The 14,846-nt window shown below is 37.8% G+C and overlaps 1 protein-coding gene across 1 annotated transcript; it reads left to right on the forward strand.

Moving 5' to 3' along the window:
• Window positions 1-551: 551 nt before the first annotated feature.
• On the forward strand, window positions 552-3,970 carry LOC126615862 (chitin-inducible gibberellin-responsive protein 1-like). The gene is made up of 2 exons (XM_050283782.1): window positions 552-922; window positions 1,837-3,970. Exon 2 carries the CDS (start codon window positions 1,978-1,980, stop codon window positions 3,727-3,729), a length of 1,752 nt encoding a protein of 583 aa, XP_050139739.1. The 5' UTR covers window positions 552-922; window positions 1,837-1,977; the 3' UTR covers window positions 3,730-3,970.
• The last annotated feature ends 10,876 nt before the right edge of the window (window positions 3,971-14,846 follow it).

Below are 14,846 nucleotides of genomic sequence, written 5' to 3' on the forward strand. Positions count from 1 at the left end.
CAAAAGTTCACCAAAATTTTAGGGCACTGTTATTTATACACTTATTTTACTTGTCATACATCATTCTTAATTTTTGACTGTCAGATCAAATGAATTGAAAAAGATTAACAACACAAAATTAACAAGATGTGCAAAGATAAAAAGTTAACACTATCCAAGTTTTATCATGATCTCTGCCATGCGGTTTCTACCAATCAGAGTAGAAGAGATGTCACCAAGATTTGTACATCCGGCAACAATTCACTATATTAAAGTCATTTTGAAAGAAGAAATGAATGTTAACCTTTTAATTTTGTTCAAGTTCAACAAAAGATATTCTTAATAATTTCCACAAATATGAAAAGATTAAATGAACAGTTTTTCTTCGTGAGTAATTTTAACTTGGACATAATAAAAAGATTTTCATATGTTTCTTCTTTCAAAATACATTTAATATAACGAGTAATCATATCAAAATTAATTTTCTCTACTAAATAAAACCTTTACATATGCGAGATTCTCTTGCTTTAACAAGATGCATCAAATAAATGAGAATTTGAATACGCGGCCAGCCATTATTCCATTCCATAACATCTGCTGGCTGCAACATGAATTTGAATCGACAGTCTTTTTAATGTTCCGAATTTTCTATCATATCATTATCTCCCTTTTTACCAACATGTCCATGGTTTCTCACTTGCCGAGAAGAAGCGCGTATTGGCATCTCCCCGGTGACTTTCGAGGAACCCAAAGCTAGGAATGTTCTGTTGTTCAAACATTGCAACGTATGGTCGGCGCCAACACCTCACCGTCTCTTTCTGCTATATATACCTTGGAAGCCTAGCTTCTGCTTCTTTCGAAGACTCGGCGAATTCAGAGCTCCCACGACTTGACGAACAGGTTCTTGGACCAAACCAGAACTTACCCAGAAGAGAAAATACAGGTATTTGTTCATAGATTTGTATATCTTTGAATTATTGGTTTAAGTATAATTTGTTTGGTAGCTGAGGAAGTTGAGTTGAAAGGAAAGTTGGGAGGAATCTGATTTCTTTTGAATCTTTGTGTAGTTTGTTGATTTGGGGTTTTGGGGAAAAGGGGAAATCCGAGCTTGTGGCTCGTATTGGGCTTCATTGATTGGAGGGTGTATTTGATTCGTGGCGTATAGGGTGAGGAAATCATGGGTTTTTCTTATTTTGATCTGTTTTCTATCACTTTCTTGAGAACAAACAGATGGTGAGTGGATTTGGAGCGTCTTGTGATTTGAAGTGTTGGGTTTTGTAAAATCAGTTCAACTGGATATGGTTTTGATGGCTTTTGAGTATTGATTTTTGGTCCCAAAATGGAAAATTACTCCAAATTTATTCAAATGGAAGTTAAATTTTATAAATTGTGCACCTTGACATAGTTTGTCAATCCTGAAGCTATGTTCTCCTGGTGTCAGCTCAATGGATCTTCTATTTTTCGATTGATGAGGCCGATTAGTCTCGCCCTGTTTGATTCAATCTCCATTTGGTTATCCTTTGTTTGGTATCTGCTCTGTGACTAACATCACTCGCTGAAGCAATATTCCGTTACATCGGTTGAATAGAGCTGCCCATTTCGTTGCTTCCTATGCTTGGGTAGTTCAAGTACTCTGGGATGCAGATCCTCCTGAGTCCTGAGTGGTTGCTTCCTGCTCTTTATTCTGGTTAATATCCGTTTAAGATTTAAAACTTTTCTTGGTGTTTATTGATTCGATAATACATTCAGGCAAGACAGATTGTGGTTTGGTTATAATTTCTGCTTTTCAAGTTAGTATATGCAATTTTTCCCTCAGAATCTCTAGTTAATTGGCCTTTTTCTGTATCAATATTGCAGGTTTATTTTGTTATCTTGAAAGTTCACAAAGGTTGCCAAGAGTGTCTTTTGGGGAAAGCACAGAGCTTGATCCTATTCTGGTTGATAAGTTATACAATCGGATTTCTTGTCACATGGAATAGCTGATGCCAATCTCATAGCATGGACCAGCATTTTGGATTTGGTGCGACTGGTGCAGGATTGTCATATACAGCTCCACTTCCCACTGTTCGGTCTTTACCTAAAAGGTTACTTGGGTCGTTGAAATTTGATATTAAGAACTCACCAAATACACCCTTTTCGACTCACTTTGATTCTGATACTCTTACGACACTGAGCGACAGTCAGGAGCAGCACAGCTCCCCGGAGAATCTCTCAGGAGCCACCCCCTCCTGTACCTCTTCATTTGAAACAAACAGTTACGTTAATCAGTTAAGCTTAAGCCCTTCGGTGGACTGTAGTCGAGACAGTCTGCAGGTCTATTCTGGTAGGACTTCTTCCTTAAAGGATGCAAATAGTAGCCAGAACATAAAACAAACTTTGCAGGAATTGGAGAGTGCTTTAATGGGGCCTGACGATGAGGAAGAAGAAGTCACCACACCAAACACTTCTAGTGGAGAAAGTAGCAGGCAGCAGACCCAGAGGTCCATGTCATGGATCCAGGAGCACCAGGGTTCAAACCCTGTTCAACGGCAGACATCCTTTGTTTCTCGGCAAAGGCAGTTGGCTGAAGCTCAGTTTGAGAAACGTCATAAAGTGATAGATGAAGCATCTCTAAAGGGTTTGCCAGCAAGTAATCTGAAGGAATTGCTGATTGCATGTGCTGGAGCTCTCTCCAACAACAATGAGGAAAGTTTCGAAAAATTGATTGAAAAGGCTAGAGGAGCTGTGTCTATCGGTGGAGTACCAATCCAGCGACTTGGAGCTTACTTGATAGAAGGGCTGGTGGCCAGGAAGGAGGCATCAGGTGCCAATATTTACCACGCCCTTAGGTGTAGAGAACCTGAAGGCAACGACTTGCTGTCCTATATGCAGATTCTGTATGAGATCTGCCCATACTTAAAGTTTGGTTACATGGCAGCCAACGGGGCCATTGCTGAGGCATGCAGAAATGAGGACCGCATCCACATTATAGACTTCCAGATAGCTCAGGGAACCCAGTGGGTTACTCTCCTTCAAGCACTTGCAGCAAGACCCAGTGGGGCTCCCCATGTACGAATTACAGGTATCGATGATCCTGTTTCTAAACATGCCCGTGGTGATGGGTTGGAGGCAGTAGGGAGACGGTTGAAAGCCATCTCAGACAAATTTAACATCCCAGTTGAATTTCATGGAGTCCCAGTTTTCGCACCTGATGTCACACGGGACATGCTTGATGTCAGGCCTGGAGAGGCTCTTGCTGTGAACTTCCCTCTGCAGCTTCATCACACACCAGATGAAAGCGTTGATGAGAACAATCCGAGGGATGGGCTGCTGAGAACAGTGAGGTCTCTAAATCCAAAGGTAACCACTTTGGTGGAACAAGAATCAAACACGAACACAACCCCCTTTTTCAATAGGTTTGTGGAAACTCTTGAATACTACTTGGCGATGTTCGAGTCTATTGATGTGACCCTCCCAAGGAACAGCAAGGAAAGAATCAATGTGGAGATGCATTGTTTGGCAAGAGATATTGTGAATGTCATTGCTTGCGAGGGGAAGGAAAGGGTGGAACGTCACGAGCTCTTTGGCAAGTGGAAATCCAGGTTGACAATGGCAGGGTTTCAGCAGTACCCGTTGAGCTCATATGTGAACTCTGTCATTGGGGGTCTGCTGAGGTGTTACTCGGAGCATTATACACTGGTTGAGAAGGACGGTGCTATGCTTTTGGGATGGAAGGACAGGAACTTAATATCAGCTTCTGCCTGGCATTGAGTACAGGAAATAAAGATCAGGGGTAGCAGTAGAATTTACCAGTTTGTATTTTTCTTTTAATGCAATACACAAAGCCCTATAGTTTCTTTCTACGACGCTGTTCACTGTTGTACTTAGGATGGCCGGCATTTGTATGCTGCAGCAGAATGTGGTTCCCTACCACCGAACGTGTTACCGCTGTGTATACAAGATTCTGTTCTTTGATAGAGTTGTATGTAATTATAATGCAGGGTTTGTTTTACTTTTACAAAGTCTTTACTAATAACTAAGACTAATCCGGCTCGTTTCTTCATTCCCGCCCCTCCTCAATCTCTTTTCACCCGAGTATTTCCACGAAGCAATGACGGAAAACAATCTTGTATTTCGCCATTGTTTCATGTAACAAACTAACAATCAATACGGTACCAGAAGCGACATGCCTTCTCTCTTTCTCAAACTGCACAAATAGAATCCGACATTGCACAACGGTACAACATTAATTGCACATATATCAAATTGGAAGATAATGTTAATGCAACAATGCTTTTTATACTTCATGTACTCACTACTTACTGCCCAACTCTCTAATACCTATGACTCGTTAATGTATTTAGGATTCACCTCTATTTGAAGAAAGACGTATTTAGCTTAAACTGGTAATGGATTTGAGGGGATCGGGGGTCAGTTTATCGGGGAGTTAGGCCTTTTTAATTGCTTGAAAACGAAGTAGCCTACTTATGTAGTTGATGACTAAATCCCAAGTTCTTGGCTCTTTCTAAACCCCTTAAGGGTGTTAGAGAGTAAGGTACTATTTAGTAGCCCGACTTGCCTAAATAATCAATTTATGGCGCACCGGTTGGCTAGCTATGGGAGGGATTGCTTGCAAGGCTCAAACCACCGATGTAATCTAAGATGTTTTGTTTGAGGATAGTTTGTCAATCTAATTGTACAGTGAGTCTCTTTTTTCTTAAACCGGGTTGAAAACCCAAACAAGATTTTCTAAAGCCTGCTAAATTCCTTCTATCCGTTTATACTATTTCAATCTTTATTTGCCTGAATATCGTATTTCACCTCAAAAAACAAGACTTATAGAAAGAGATCACGAGAAGTTATGATCAATAATATACTTTTGTAGTGTTCATGATATGTTCAACACAGTTCCAGTTCTTCAAATGTACCAAAGGCATTGTTGGGTTCATCCACTAATGATAGCAGGGCAACACCTATTTGTTGATTGTTGCTTTGCTTGCTCGTGATACCTTGAATTCTGTATCGATCATCAGATCTTAAAATTCCTATTGCTACTGAATTTACTAAGTTTCAATTATGAATTTACTAAGTTTCAATTAGATTTGGTTTTCTTCTCAACAAATCTCATCATGAGTTTAAAGTGTAGCATTGTACTTCTGATATACACTCAAATTCGAACAGCTCTCCTTATAGTTTGAATTTGTTTAATATAAGACTATCGCTCCATTGTATTCTTATAAATATCATAAAGCATTCGAGTTTGTGAGATTATTGAAGAATTCTTATATTTATCATGAACCCTTTATTTTCAACTTGGTATCATAGTTTAATAACCATTTATTCAATTCTTACTTGAAAATAATTGGGATTTTGAGAGTCTAGTTTAATAACCCTTTATTCAATTCAACTTGGTATCATAGTTTAATAACCGTATTTTAGTTCTTTTTACAAATTCAGGAGTATCCAATCAGAATTTTATATGATTCTTTGAAAGTCTAGGTGTATTAAATCAGGATGTTAAAGAAGTTTATAACATTTCAGGTGTATTCAATTAGAAATTGATTTTAAAGGATTTTAAAAAGTTGAGGAATTTGAGGAAATTCGAGAGATTTCGTAGTGTATTTTACACATTCTCAAATCTCACATCTCCCCCTGAGAATTTGAGAGAATTCGCTCAAATTTTTACCTAGAATCTCTATGGATCAATTAAACCCCATCAAAATCCTTCAAAATCTCAATTGAATACACCCTGTAAGTTTTATTTTTTGTATATTAATAAACTGTTTGTGGTCTTTAATTTACATTTGTCTCAGCCATTTGTCTCAGCCACTAGCTGTTTCTCTCTTCAACATGGGCTCGGTTGATCCCCTACTTGTGAATCCTCGTTAAGAAAATGCCAATTCTCATATAAGCACAAAAATAACTACCAAAATTCTTTTCTGGTTAAGAAAATGTCACTTATTATTACGATTTAATAATATTTCTCTCTTATAAGTGAGAGGTCTTATGTTCGATTCTTGTCAAAGGCGAATTTGAACCACATTATTGTTAGCCCATTATAAGGCTAAGTCCACCTCCTCCGTAATAATATCGTTTGTTGAAAAGAAAAAAAAAAACTACCAAAATTCTTTTCACCAATAAAAGCACTCAATAAATCAAAAAGGAAATTAGAATCCCCCTCCTCATTCATCTTGAAAATCTCGAGCCTGAAGTTCGAGTGCTTATCATTTTGGCCTGAAGATCAAAATGAAAAACTTGTAAGAACCAGAAGTTCTAACACTACATACCTCCAGAATACATATTATTGCAAGTTCTTACACTTCTTATTTTTCTTTCAGAAAAGAAAATGACAAACTTGGCAAAGCTTGATTTTGTTGCCCTTGACATTACAGGGAAGAATTACCTTACCTGGGTACTGGATACCAAGATCCATCTAGAAGCAGGGAATCTTGGAGATACCATTAAATGCTGGAAAAGACTTTCAATACATTTCATGCCTCTAACGTGCTCCTGCAGCAGCAGTATATAGCGCGAGGCTTTACTAAATACAACTAGCTGATATTTGTGCTTTTGGTAGCTGAACAAAACAATGAGGTCCTGATGAAAAATCATCAGTCCCGACTTACTCGATCTGCATCATTCCCAGAATTGAATGTTGCTTCCCTCGAAGTGAACGTCATATCCTCTGGTGGCGATAATCATAAACGAGGACGTGGCCACAAGCGAGGTCGATGGAACAAGAAAAGAAAGAACCATGGTGGTCAGTCTCATAACCAGGTTCCAAGGCAAAATTCAGGCCCGAGCTTTAAAAATGGAAATCGCCACAAAGGTAAAGCTCGTATGAATAATGCTCCTAGAAACTCTGATGGAGCCTGCAATAGGTGTGATGGCGATGGGCATTGGGTACGTACCTTTCGTACCCCAAAACATCTGGTGGACCTATATTAAGCATCCCTCAATGAGAAAGGTGTCGAGACTAATTTTCTCAACCAGGCTAAACCAATAGATATACCTAATCCAGTGTGTGACTTATCAGGGCAATTGAACATAACTCACCTAGATGTTTCAGACTTTATTGTGGAAAGGAGGAATGAAGTATACCGGTCCGACTGAATCATTTATGTTTGATGTACTTTTATTATTCTGAACTTGTAGTTTAAAACTAGCATTTTGATTCAATAAAAGTGGCTTTCAAATTTCATGTTATCAGTTGTTTTTAACCGTGATCCCTTTTACTCATAAAGCATGGATAAAAACTATAGTTATTTTCAGAACATGAGAAACGGCAGAGATATTTGTCTTGCAGACAACGCAACCACACATACAATACTTTGTGATCGAAAGTATTTCTTTAGCTTGATGCTTACAGGAGTAAGGGTAACAACAATATCAGGGAAGGTTCAGGGAAAGCCCAGATTATGTTACCAAATGGAAAAATATTGTCCATACAAAATGCGTTATATGCTACTCAATCTACTCGAAATTTGTTGAGTTTCAAAGACATACGTTTAAATGGACACCACATTGAAATGAAAAGTGCAGAAAATGTGGAGTATCTATGCATTACCTCCAATAATACCCAGAAGCGTATATTAGAGAAGTTGCGTGGTTTGTCGAGTGGATTGTATTATACATACATAAAGACAGTTGAATCACATACTGTCATGAACCAAAAGTTCATTGATTCAAAAGTTTACATGCTTTGGAATGACCGTTTGGGTCATCCAGGATCCACCATGAAGCATATGATCATTACCAACTCTAATGGACATCCATTATTGAGCAGACATATTGCTATCACAAATGATAACCCTTGCAAAGCTTGTTCTCAAGGGAAGTTGGTAATCAGACCATCACAACTAAAGGTTGATGTTGAATTCCCATCATTTTTTCAAAGAATTCAAGAGGATATTTATGGACCTATTCAACCATCTTGGACCATTTCGATATTTTATGGTTTTGGTTGATGCATCTACCAGATGGTCACATGTTTGTCTCTTGTCTACTTGAAATGTAGCTTTTGCGAGACTTCTTGCTCAAATAATTAAGTTACGAGCACAGTTCCTAGATTACCCTATTAAGTCAATCCGACTTGATAACGCTGGTGAATTACGTCTCAAACCTTTGATGATTACTGCATAACATTGGGCATTGATGTTGAACACCCTGTTTCTTATGTCCATACTCAAAATGGTTTAGTAGAAGCATTGATCAAGCGGCTTCAGTTAATAGCTCGCACTCTGCTCATGAAAATAAAATTGCCAGTTTCTGCGTAGGGACATGTCATCTTACATGCTGCATCATTGGTTTAATTGAGACCTATAGCCAACCACCAATACTCCTTAGTACAACTCGTGTTTGGACATCAGTCAAACCATGGTCCGAAATGCCGATAATATCGGCGATATATCGCCGATATTATCGGTCTTTAGGGGAACCGAAATTTTTTTCACTATCCAAATGGTTTTCGGGATAATATCGGAATGGGAATACTCAGAGAAGAACGCCGGAGCTGTAGAAGCTCCGGCCGACTGTAAAACAGGACCCTAGACTCCGATCCAGGTATGCAAATGAAATAGAAGACGAGATGAACGTTTTTATATATGAAGTTTGCCGTGAAACGGTCGGAGGTGTTCGGAAAGTGAGTCGACACCCACGGCCTCACCGGAGTTCGCCGAGTTGTAGAGACGAGAAGGAGAGGGAGAAAGACGAGGTTGCTGATGATGATGGGTGTGCGTGTGTGTATGTGGGTCTCGGACCCTCGGTGCAGAAGGGAGAAGATAGAAGAGAAGGGAGAAGACTCAGAAGAGAGAAGCAAGGGAGAAGACTCAGAACTCAGAACTGAAGAGGGAGAAGGAAGGATCGAGATAGAGACTAAGCTCAGTCTCTGTTGCGTGTGTGGTGTAGCAGCCAAGCTTATAAAAATCTAGATGCACTTTATAATTGTTTATTATTTTTAATTCTCGAGATGCATGCAGTTTGACATGTGTATAAATACATCACAACAAAACCAAAGTTCTGCATCCCAATCCCACCAGGATTCTGGAGGCCTACAGGAGCAAAACTCCTCCAATTTGCTCCTGTTTTTCTTTTTCTTTGTTTTTTTTAATAAAATTTAAATTTCTGATTAGAGTAGTGAATTAAAACATGGCAATTGGGGAGTGCAGAGATGTTGAGAGTGGGGAAGGTAATAATCTTGGGGATTTAGATTTAAAACAGCCTTTGGTGATTAAGAAAGACAAAATCTTTGCTCATGAAGATGGTGATCAAGGGAGTGACAAAAGTGGATCAATTGGGATGGTTTTGGTCAGCACTTTTGTTGCTGTTTGTGGCTCTTTTGAATTTAGATCATGCGTAAGTACTATTCTTAAAAAACTACCTATAAACATTTAATTTAATTTATGAAGAATGAAACTCGAAGTTGGGTGTAGGCACGCTGTCCTGACCAATTGGCCTAACCGATCCCTGTTTTGAATTTGGCCTTCTGTTTCTTGGTCTTTTTGCTTTCGTAATTAGATTTTCTGCAGTTATGCTGGTTTTAGAAAGCTGCCTGGTTTACGTATGTGTTATTATTGTTGTTTGTGTTTCTTCTGATAATTAGGGGGCAAAAATACAAAATAATCCAAAAAAAAGAAGTGAGGTTTGTTTAGCTTAAGTTATTGTTTTGGCAGGTGGGATATTCAGCACCCACTCAATCTGCTATCAGGGAAGATCTTAATCTCTCTCTTGCTCAGGTAGTTTGCCTTCTTCTTCCCCCTCAAGAAATGCATTTATTTTTACAGTGAAGTGAATTGGTTACTAATAATTTGATAACTACTCTTCACAATGCACTCACTCTACATATAGAGATGATGAAGATAGTGAAAAATTTGAACCTCATAGGAACTCTATGTAGTACTAAGTCACTTATGTATCTTACCATGCAATGTATAAAGTGTAAAATATTGTACTAATTCATTATATATAAATGATTATGGTGTGTTTAAACTTCTTTCATTAATTACTACTTATTTTCTACACTCACAATGTTTGTCAGCTCGCTATATAATCAACTTGATAATGTTAAATCCATCATGCAATGCATTTCCTTCCAATTTTTTGTGATAAACTAATAGATAATTGACTAAATAAACATCCTGCAAAGTTTCAATAAAAATTTCCAAGTTGTTCTTACAATTTCCGTGGTTTCCATATAATTTTTATCGATATCGATATTATCCCGATATTTCCATCGATATTTCCGTGTTTTCGGACTACCGATATTTCTGATATTACTGATATTTAATACCTTGAGCCAAACATTTCACATTTACGAGTTTTTGGTTGTGTTGTTTATGTGCCTATTGCACCCTCGCAACGCACTAAAATGGGACCTTAACGTAGACTAGGAATTTATGTAGGTTTTGATTCACCATCTATCATTAGATATTTGGAACCCTTGACAGGTGATATGTTTACAGATCGTTTTGCTGATTGTCACTTTGATGAGACAATCTTCCCATCGTTAGGGAGAGAAAAGATCGTTCCAGAAGAATGGAAAGAGCTAACATGGGTTGTTCCCACATTGTCTTATTTTGATCCACGTAGCACTCAATGTGAAAATGAAGTGAAAAGGATTGTTCATCTTCAAAGCATTGTCAATCAAATGCCAGATGCATTTAATGATGCTATGAAAGTGACAAAATCACATATACCAGCTGCAAATGCACCTGCAAGGATTCATGTCCCTTTTGGACAAAATAAAGTGGCAGTGAATGATTCATCTAGTGCCCGCCTGAAACGTGGTAGACCCCCAGGTTCAAAAGATTCATCCCCTCGAAAGAGAAAGACAAGGGCACATCTGAATCCAAATGAAATCATATTAAGTGATGATATTGAGCCCCGCTCTGTTGATGAATGTAAACAGAGACAAGATTGGCCTAAGTGGAAAAATGCAATCCAGGCAGAATTAAATTCCTTGGAAGGGCAAAATGTTTTTGGACCAGTAGTCCAAACCTCGCCTGGTGTAAACCCCGTGGGTTACAAATGGGTATTCATAAGGAAATGCAATGACAAAAATGAGATTGCAAGATATAAAGTACAACTCGTTACACAAGGTTTTTCACAAAGACCTGGAATTGATTATGAGGAGACATACTCTCCTGTAATGGACGCAATTACAATCCATTACTTAAGAAGTTTAGTGGTTTTAGAAAAACTTGACATGCGACTTATGGATGTCATCACCGCGTATCTATATGGAGAATTAGATACTGACATATATATGAAAGTCCCAGAATGACTTAAGTCGCTTGAAACAACTAACAAATCACGAGGTATGCTCTCAATCAAATTAAGGTGATCATTGTATGGGCTAAAACAATCTAGACGAATGTGGTATAATCGTCTCAGTGAGTATTTGATCAAAGAAGGGTATACCAACAATGTCATTTGTCTTTATGTGTTCATTAAGAAATCCAACTTTGGTGACAGTATATGTCGATGATATAAACCTAATTGGAACCCCTAAAGAGCTCAATAAAACTGCTGAATATCTGAAAAGCGAATTTGAAATGAAAGACCTTGGAAAAACGAAATTTTATCTCGGCCTACAGATCGAGCATTGTGCTAGTGAAATTTTGGTCCACCAATCAGCTTACATTGAAAAAATCCTGAAGGGATTTGGCATGGACATTAAGAAATACCCATTTCGTCCAAAAGAAGATGATGAACTAGTTCTTGGTCCAAAAGTACCATATCTGAGTGCAGTAGGTGCTTTATTATATTTAGCACAATGTACTATACCAGATATAGCTTTTTCAGTCTACTTGTTAGCAAGGTATAGCTCTGTTCCAACAATTCGTCGTTGGAAGGGTGTTAAAGATGTATTGCGATACCTTCGTGGGACAACAGACATGGGTCTCTTCTACTCAGAGAAATCCACAAATGACTAGATCCTTACTGGATATGCAGATGTTGGTTTCCTCTCTGATCCGCATAAAGCCCACTCACAAACTGGATATGTATTTAAGAACGGAGATACAACAATCTCATGGTGCTCAACAAAGCAAGCACTAGTTGCTACATCTTCCAATCACTCAGAAATACTTGCTTTACATGAAACAAGTCGTGAATGTTCTTGGTTAAGATCAATGATCCATCATATCCGGAATTCATGTGGTCTACCTTCGAAAACAGATAATCCAACTGTCATCCATGAAGATAATGCAGCCTATGTTGCCCAATGAAAGAAGGATTCATTAAAGACGATAAGACTAAACACATATCTCCAAAGTTTTTCAACACACATGAGCTTAAGAAGGCTAAAGTTATTGAGTCAGACAAATCCGTTCCAATGAAAATCTGGCAGACTTGTTCACCAAGTCCTTATCAAAATGTACGTTTCAAAAGTTAGTGCAAAGTATCAGATTACGTCGACTTACCAAACAGCTAAATTTGGAGAATGCGGAATCAGAGGGAGTATACATGATACATGCATGTTCTACTCTTTTTCCTTCGACTATGATTTTTCCCACTGGGTTTTTCCTATCAAGGTTTTAACGAGGCAACATAAGCATACTTAACACTATATCAACAATCCAGGTAAAGTTGTACTCTTTTTCCTTCGCTATGCTTTTTCCCCACTGGGTTTTTCCAAGCAAGGTTTTAACGAGGCAACTGATGTTGATATGTGGGCATCCAAGGGGGAGTGTCAAAAATGCTGGTGGGTTAGTGAATGCCCACGGTGATATTGAAAACCTTGGTAGATTTTTCAATGCCCACACAGATTGGATTTTCAACATTGGCAGATTAATGAAAACATTGGCGGTGTTGAGATGTGGACTTTGGAAATGAAGGAGATCGTTTTTCAAAAGATGTATTGTAAATTTCAAACTGTAATAATACGGAGTTGCTCTATAAATAAAGCGCTCCGACTGCTGTTAAAGGACAGAGAGATATACTGAGAAGAAAGGAAAGATTAATAACTTCAGTATCTATTCCTCCCTCTTTTATTTGTCATCCTCTTGTGTTATAGCTGTTATAGCTTCAGTGTGATATTTTACACCTGCATCGCTCCTGTCACTAGTAAAGATTATCTCTCTAACTTTTACATATTTATAACACACAATGACTTTAAATAAAAATCCATATAGCATATATTAAGGTTTCCAAGTCTCCATAAGAGTTGTGATAAGTTTATAGTAAAAGCATTCATGACTCCTATCTTCACACATGAACAAGTCTTGTTACCAACGCCACACGAAGGATTATAAGTTCACTAATATAATGCACCAGAATCTTCATTGCTTTCAACTTGTTCTTGCCCTTATTTTTGTGAGAAATCTGATCTTGTCCTTTTCAATACATATTGATTTAGAAAATTTGCAAAACTCGTTGACATTGCAATTTTGCAAGTGGAAACTTAATAAAAACAAGTAAAAATACAAAGTCAATTGCCTAAAAAGATGGCAACTCGATGAAAGGGATGAGAGTGGTTGGTCATGTCGACGTATTGCTCATCTAAGGTCCTTATTTTAGGAACCCTTGAAATCCTCTTTAATCTGAGCTATTAGATTGATTTAAGGGTAAATTAATCAATAAGCTTAAATTATATTTTGATAAGGTAAAACAAGGATAAGTATTGAATAATTACAAACAAATAAAATGTATACCAAATAATACTAAACGAATGGGGATAGATTCCTCTCTAACGTCGCCCTAGGGTTTTGCTAGGGTTTCTCTAGGAGTACTAAAACTGCTGTGCACGAAGGGTTGTGGCGGCAAAGATGGTGGGATTTGTTTCGAGTGGATGTTCCGTCGATTGGCATGAACGATGGGGATTTATTTGCGAGTTTGGTGAGAATCGAACATAAAACCTCTCACTTACAATTGAAGTGGGTTGTCACTAGATCGTAGTACTAAGTGGCTCCATCAATTTAAATATACCAAATGTAATGTTATAAATAGATATATTTGGAAATAGTTAAATAATGTTTAATTACAAAATACCAAATGACCTTGATAAAAAAGAAATTAAAAATGAATAAATGTTCATCCAATGAAATAGAAAAATGAGGAATGACAATATAAATTTTCTTTAAATTTATTGGAGTTACAAATCCTAGACAGATATGAAATTAGAACTCATGGCACCTTTTTGTCAACTTTGGCTGCTCACCATTAACGTGTAGATCACTTCTTAGCATCGTGTTTGATGTAATCCCTTAAATTAAGGAGTCCTTGTTAGGGTATAGCTTTATCCGGTCTCTAGGTTTATTCTAAGGATGGTTGGTTGTAACCAGTCCTTCTCTTTTACTTTATATGTGTTATTGTACATTCACACAAGACATGAAATATACCAGAAACTTAAACCAAATTTCTACATGGTATCAGAGCAGTGTCATTCTTGACTTGTCTTTGCCCATTTTTTATCCGCTGTTGTTCATCTTCAAGCTCTAGTTATGGCTGAAGAAAGCTCAATAAATCTTGAGGGAGAAAACTCACAAGTTTCTCCTTCTCTTGTTCCAGACACTGGGATAAATACAAATCATCGTTTATGTTCAATTTTGTTGAATGAATTCAACTATCTTCCATGGTCTAGAGCAGTGTCTCTTGCTCTAGGTGGAAAAGGAAAGCTAGGGTTTATCAATGGAGGAATTGAAGCGCTTGATCCTTCTACCCCAGCACACAAAGCATGGTTATGCAAAGACTAACTGATTATGTCTCTGCTACTCAACAACATGGAGAAGCATGTAGCTGAGATCTTTAGCTACTCAGAATCCTCTTAAGATTTATGGAAGTCTGTGAAGGACATGTATGGGAACCAGAATAATTATGCTCTTGTTTTTTAGTTAAAGAAAGATATTGCAGGTATTCAACAAGAAGGAATGACCTTTGTTCAACATCTT

This window comes from Malus sylvestris, chromosome 3, assembly GCF_916048215.2.
Source record: "Malus sylvestris chromosome 3, drMalSylv7.2, whole genome shotgun sequence".
Lineage (NCBI taxonomy): Eukaryota > Viridiplantae > Streptophyta > Magnoliopsida > Rosales > Rosaceae > Malus > Malus sylvestris.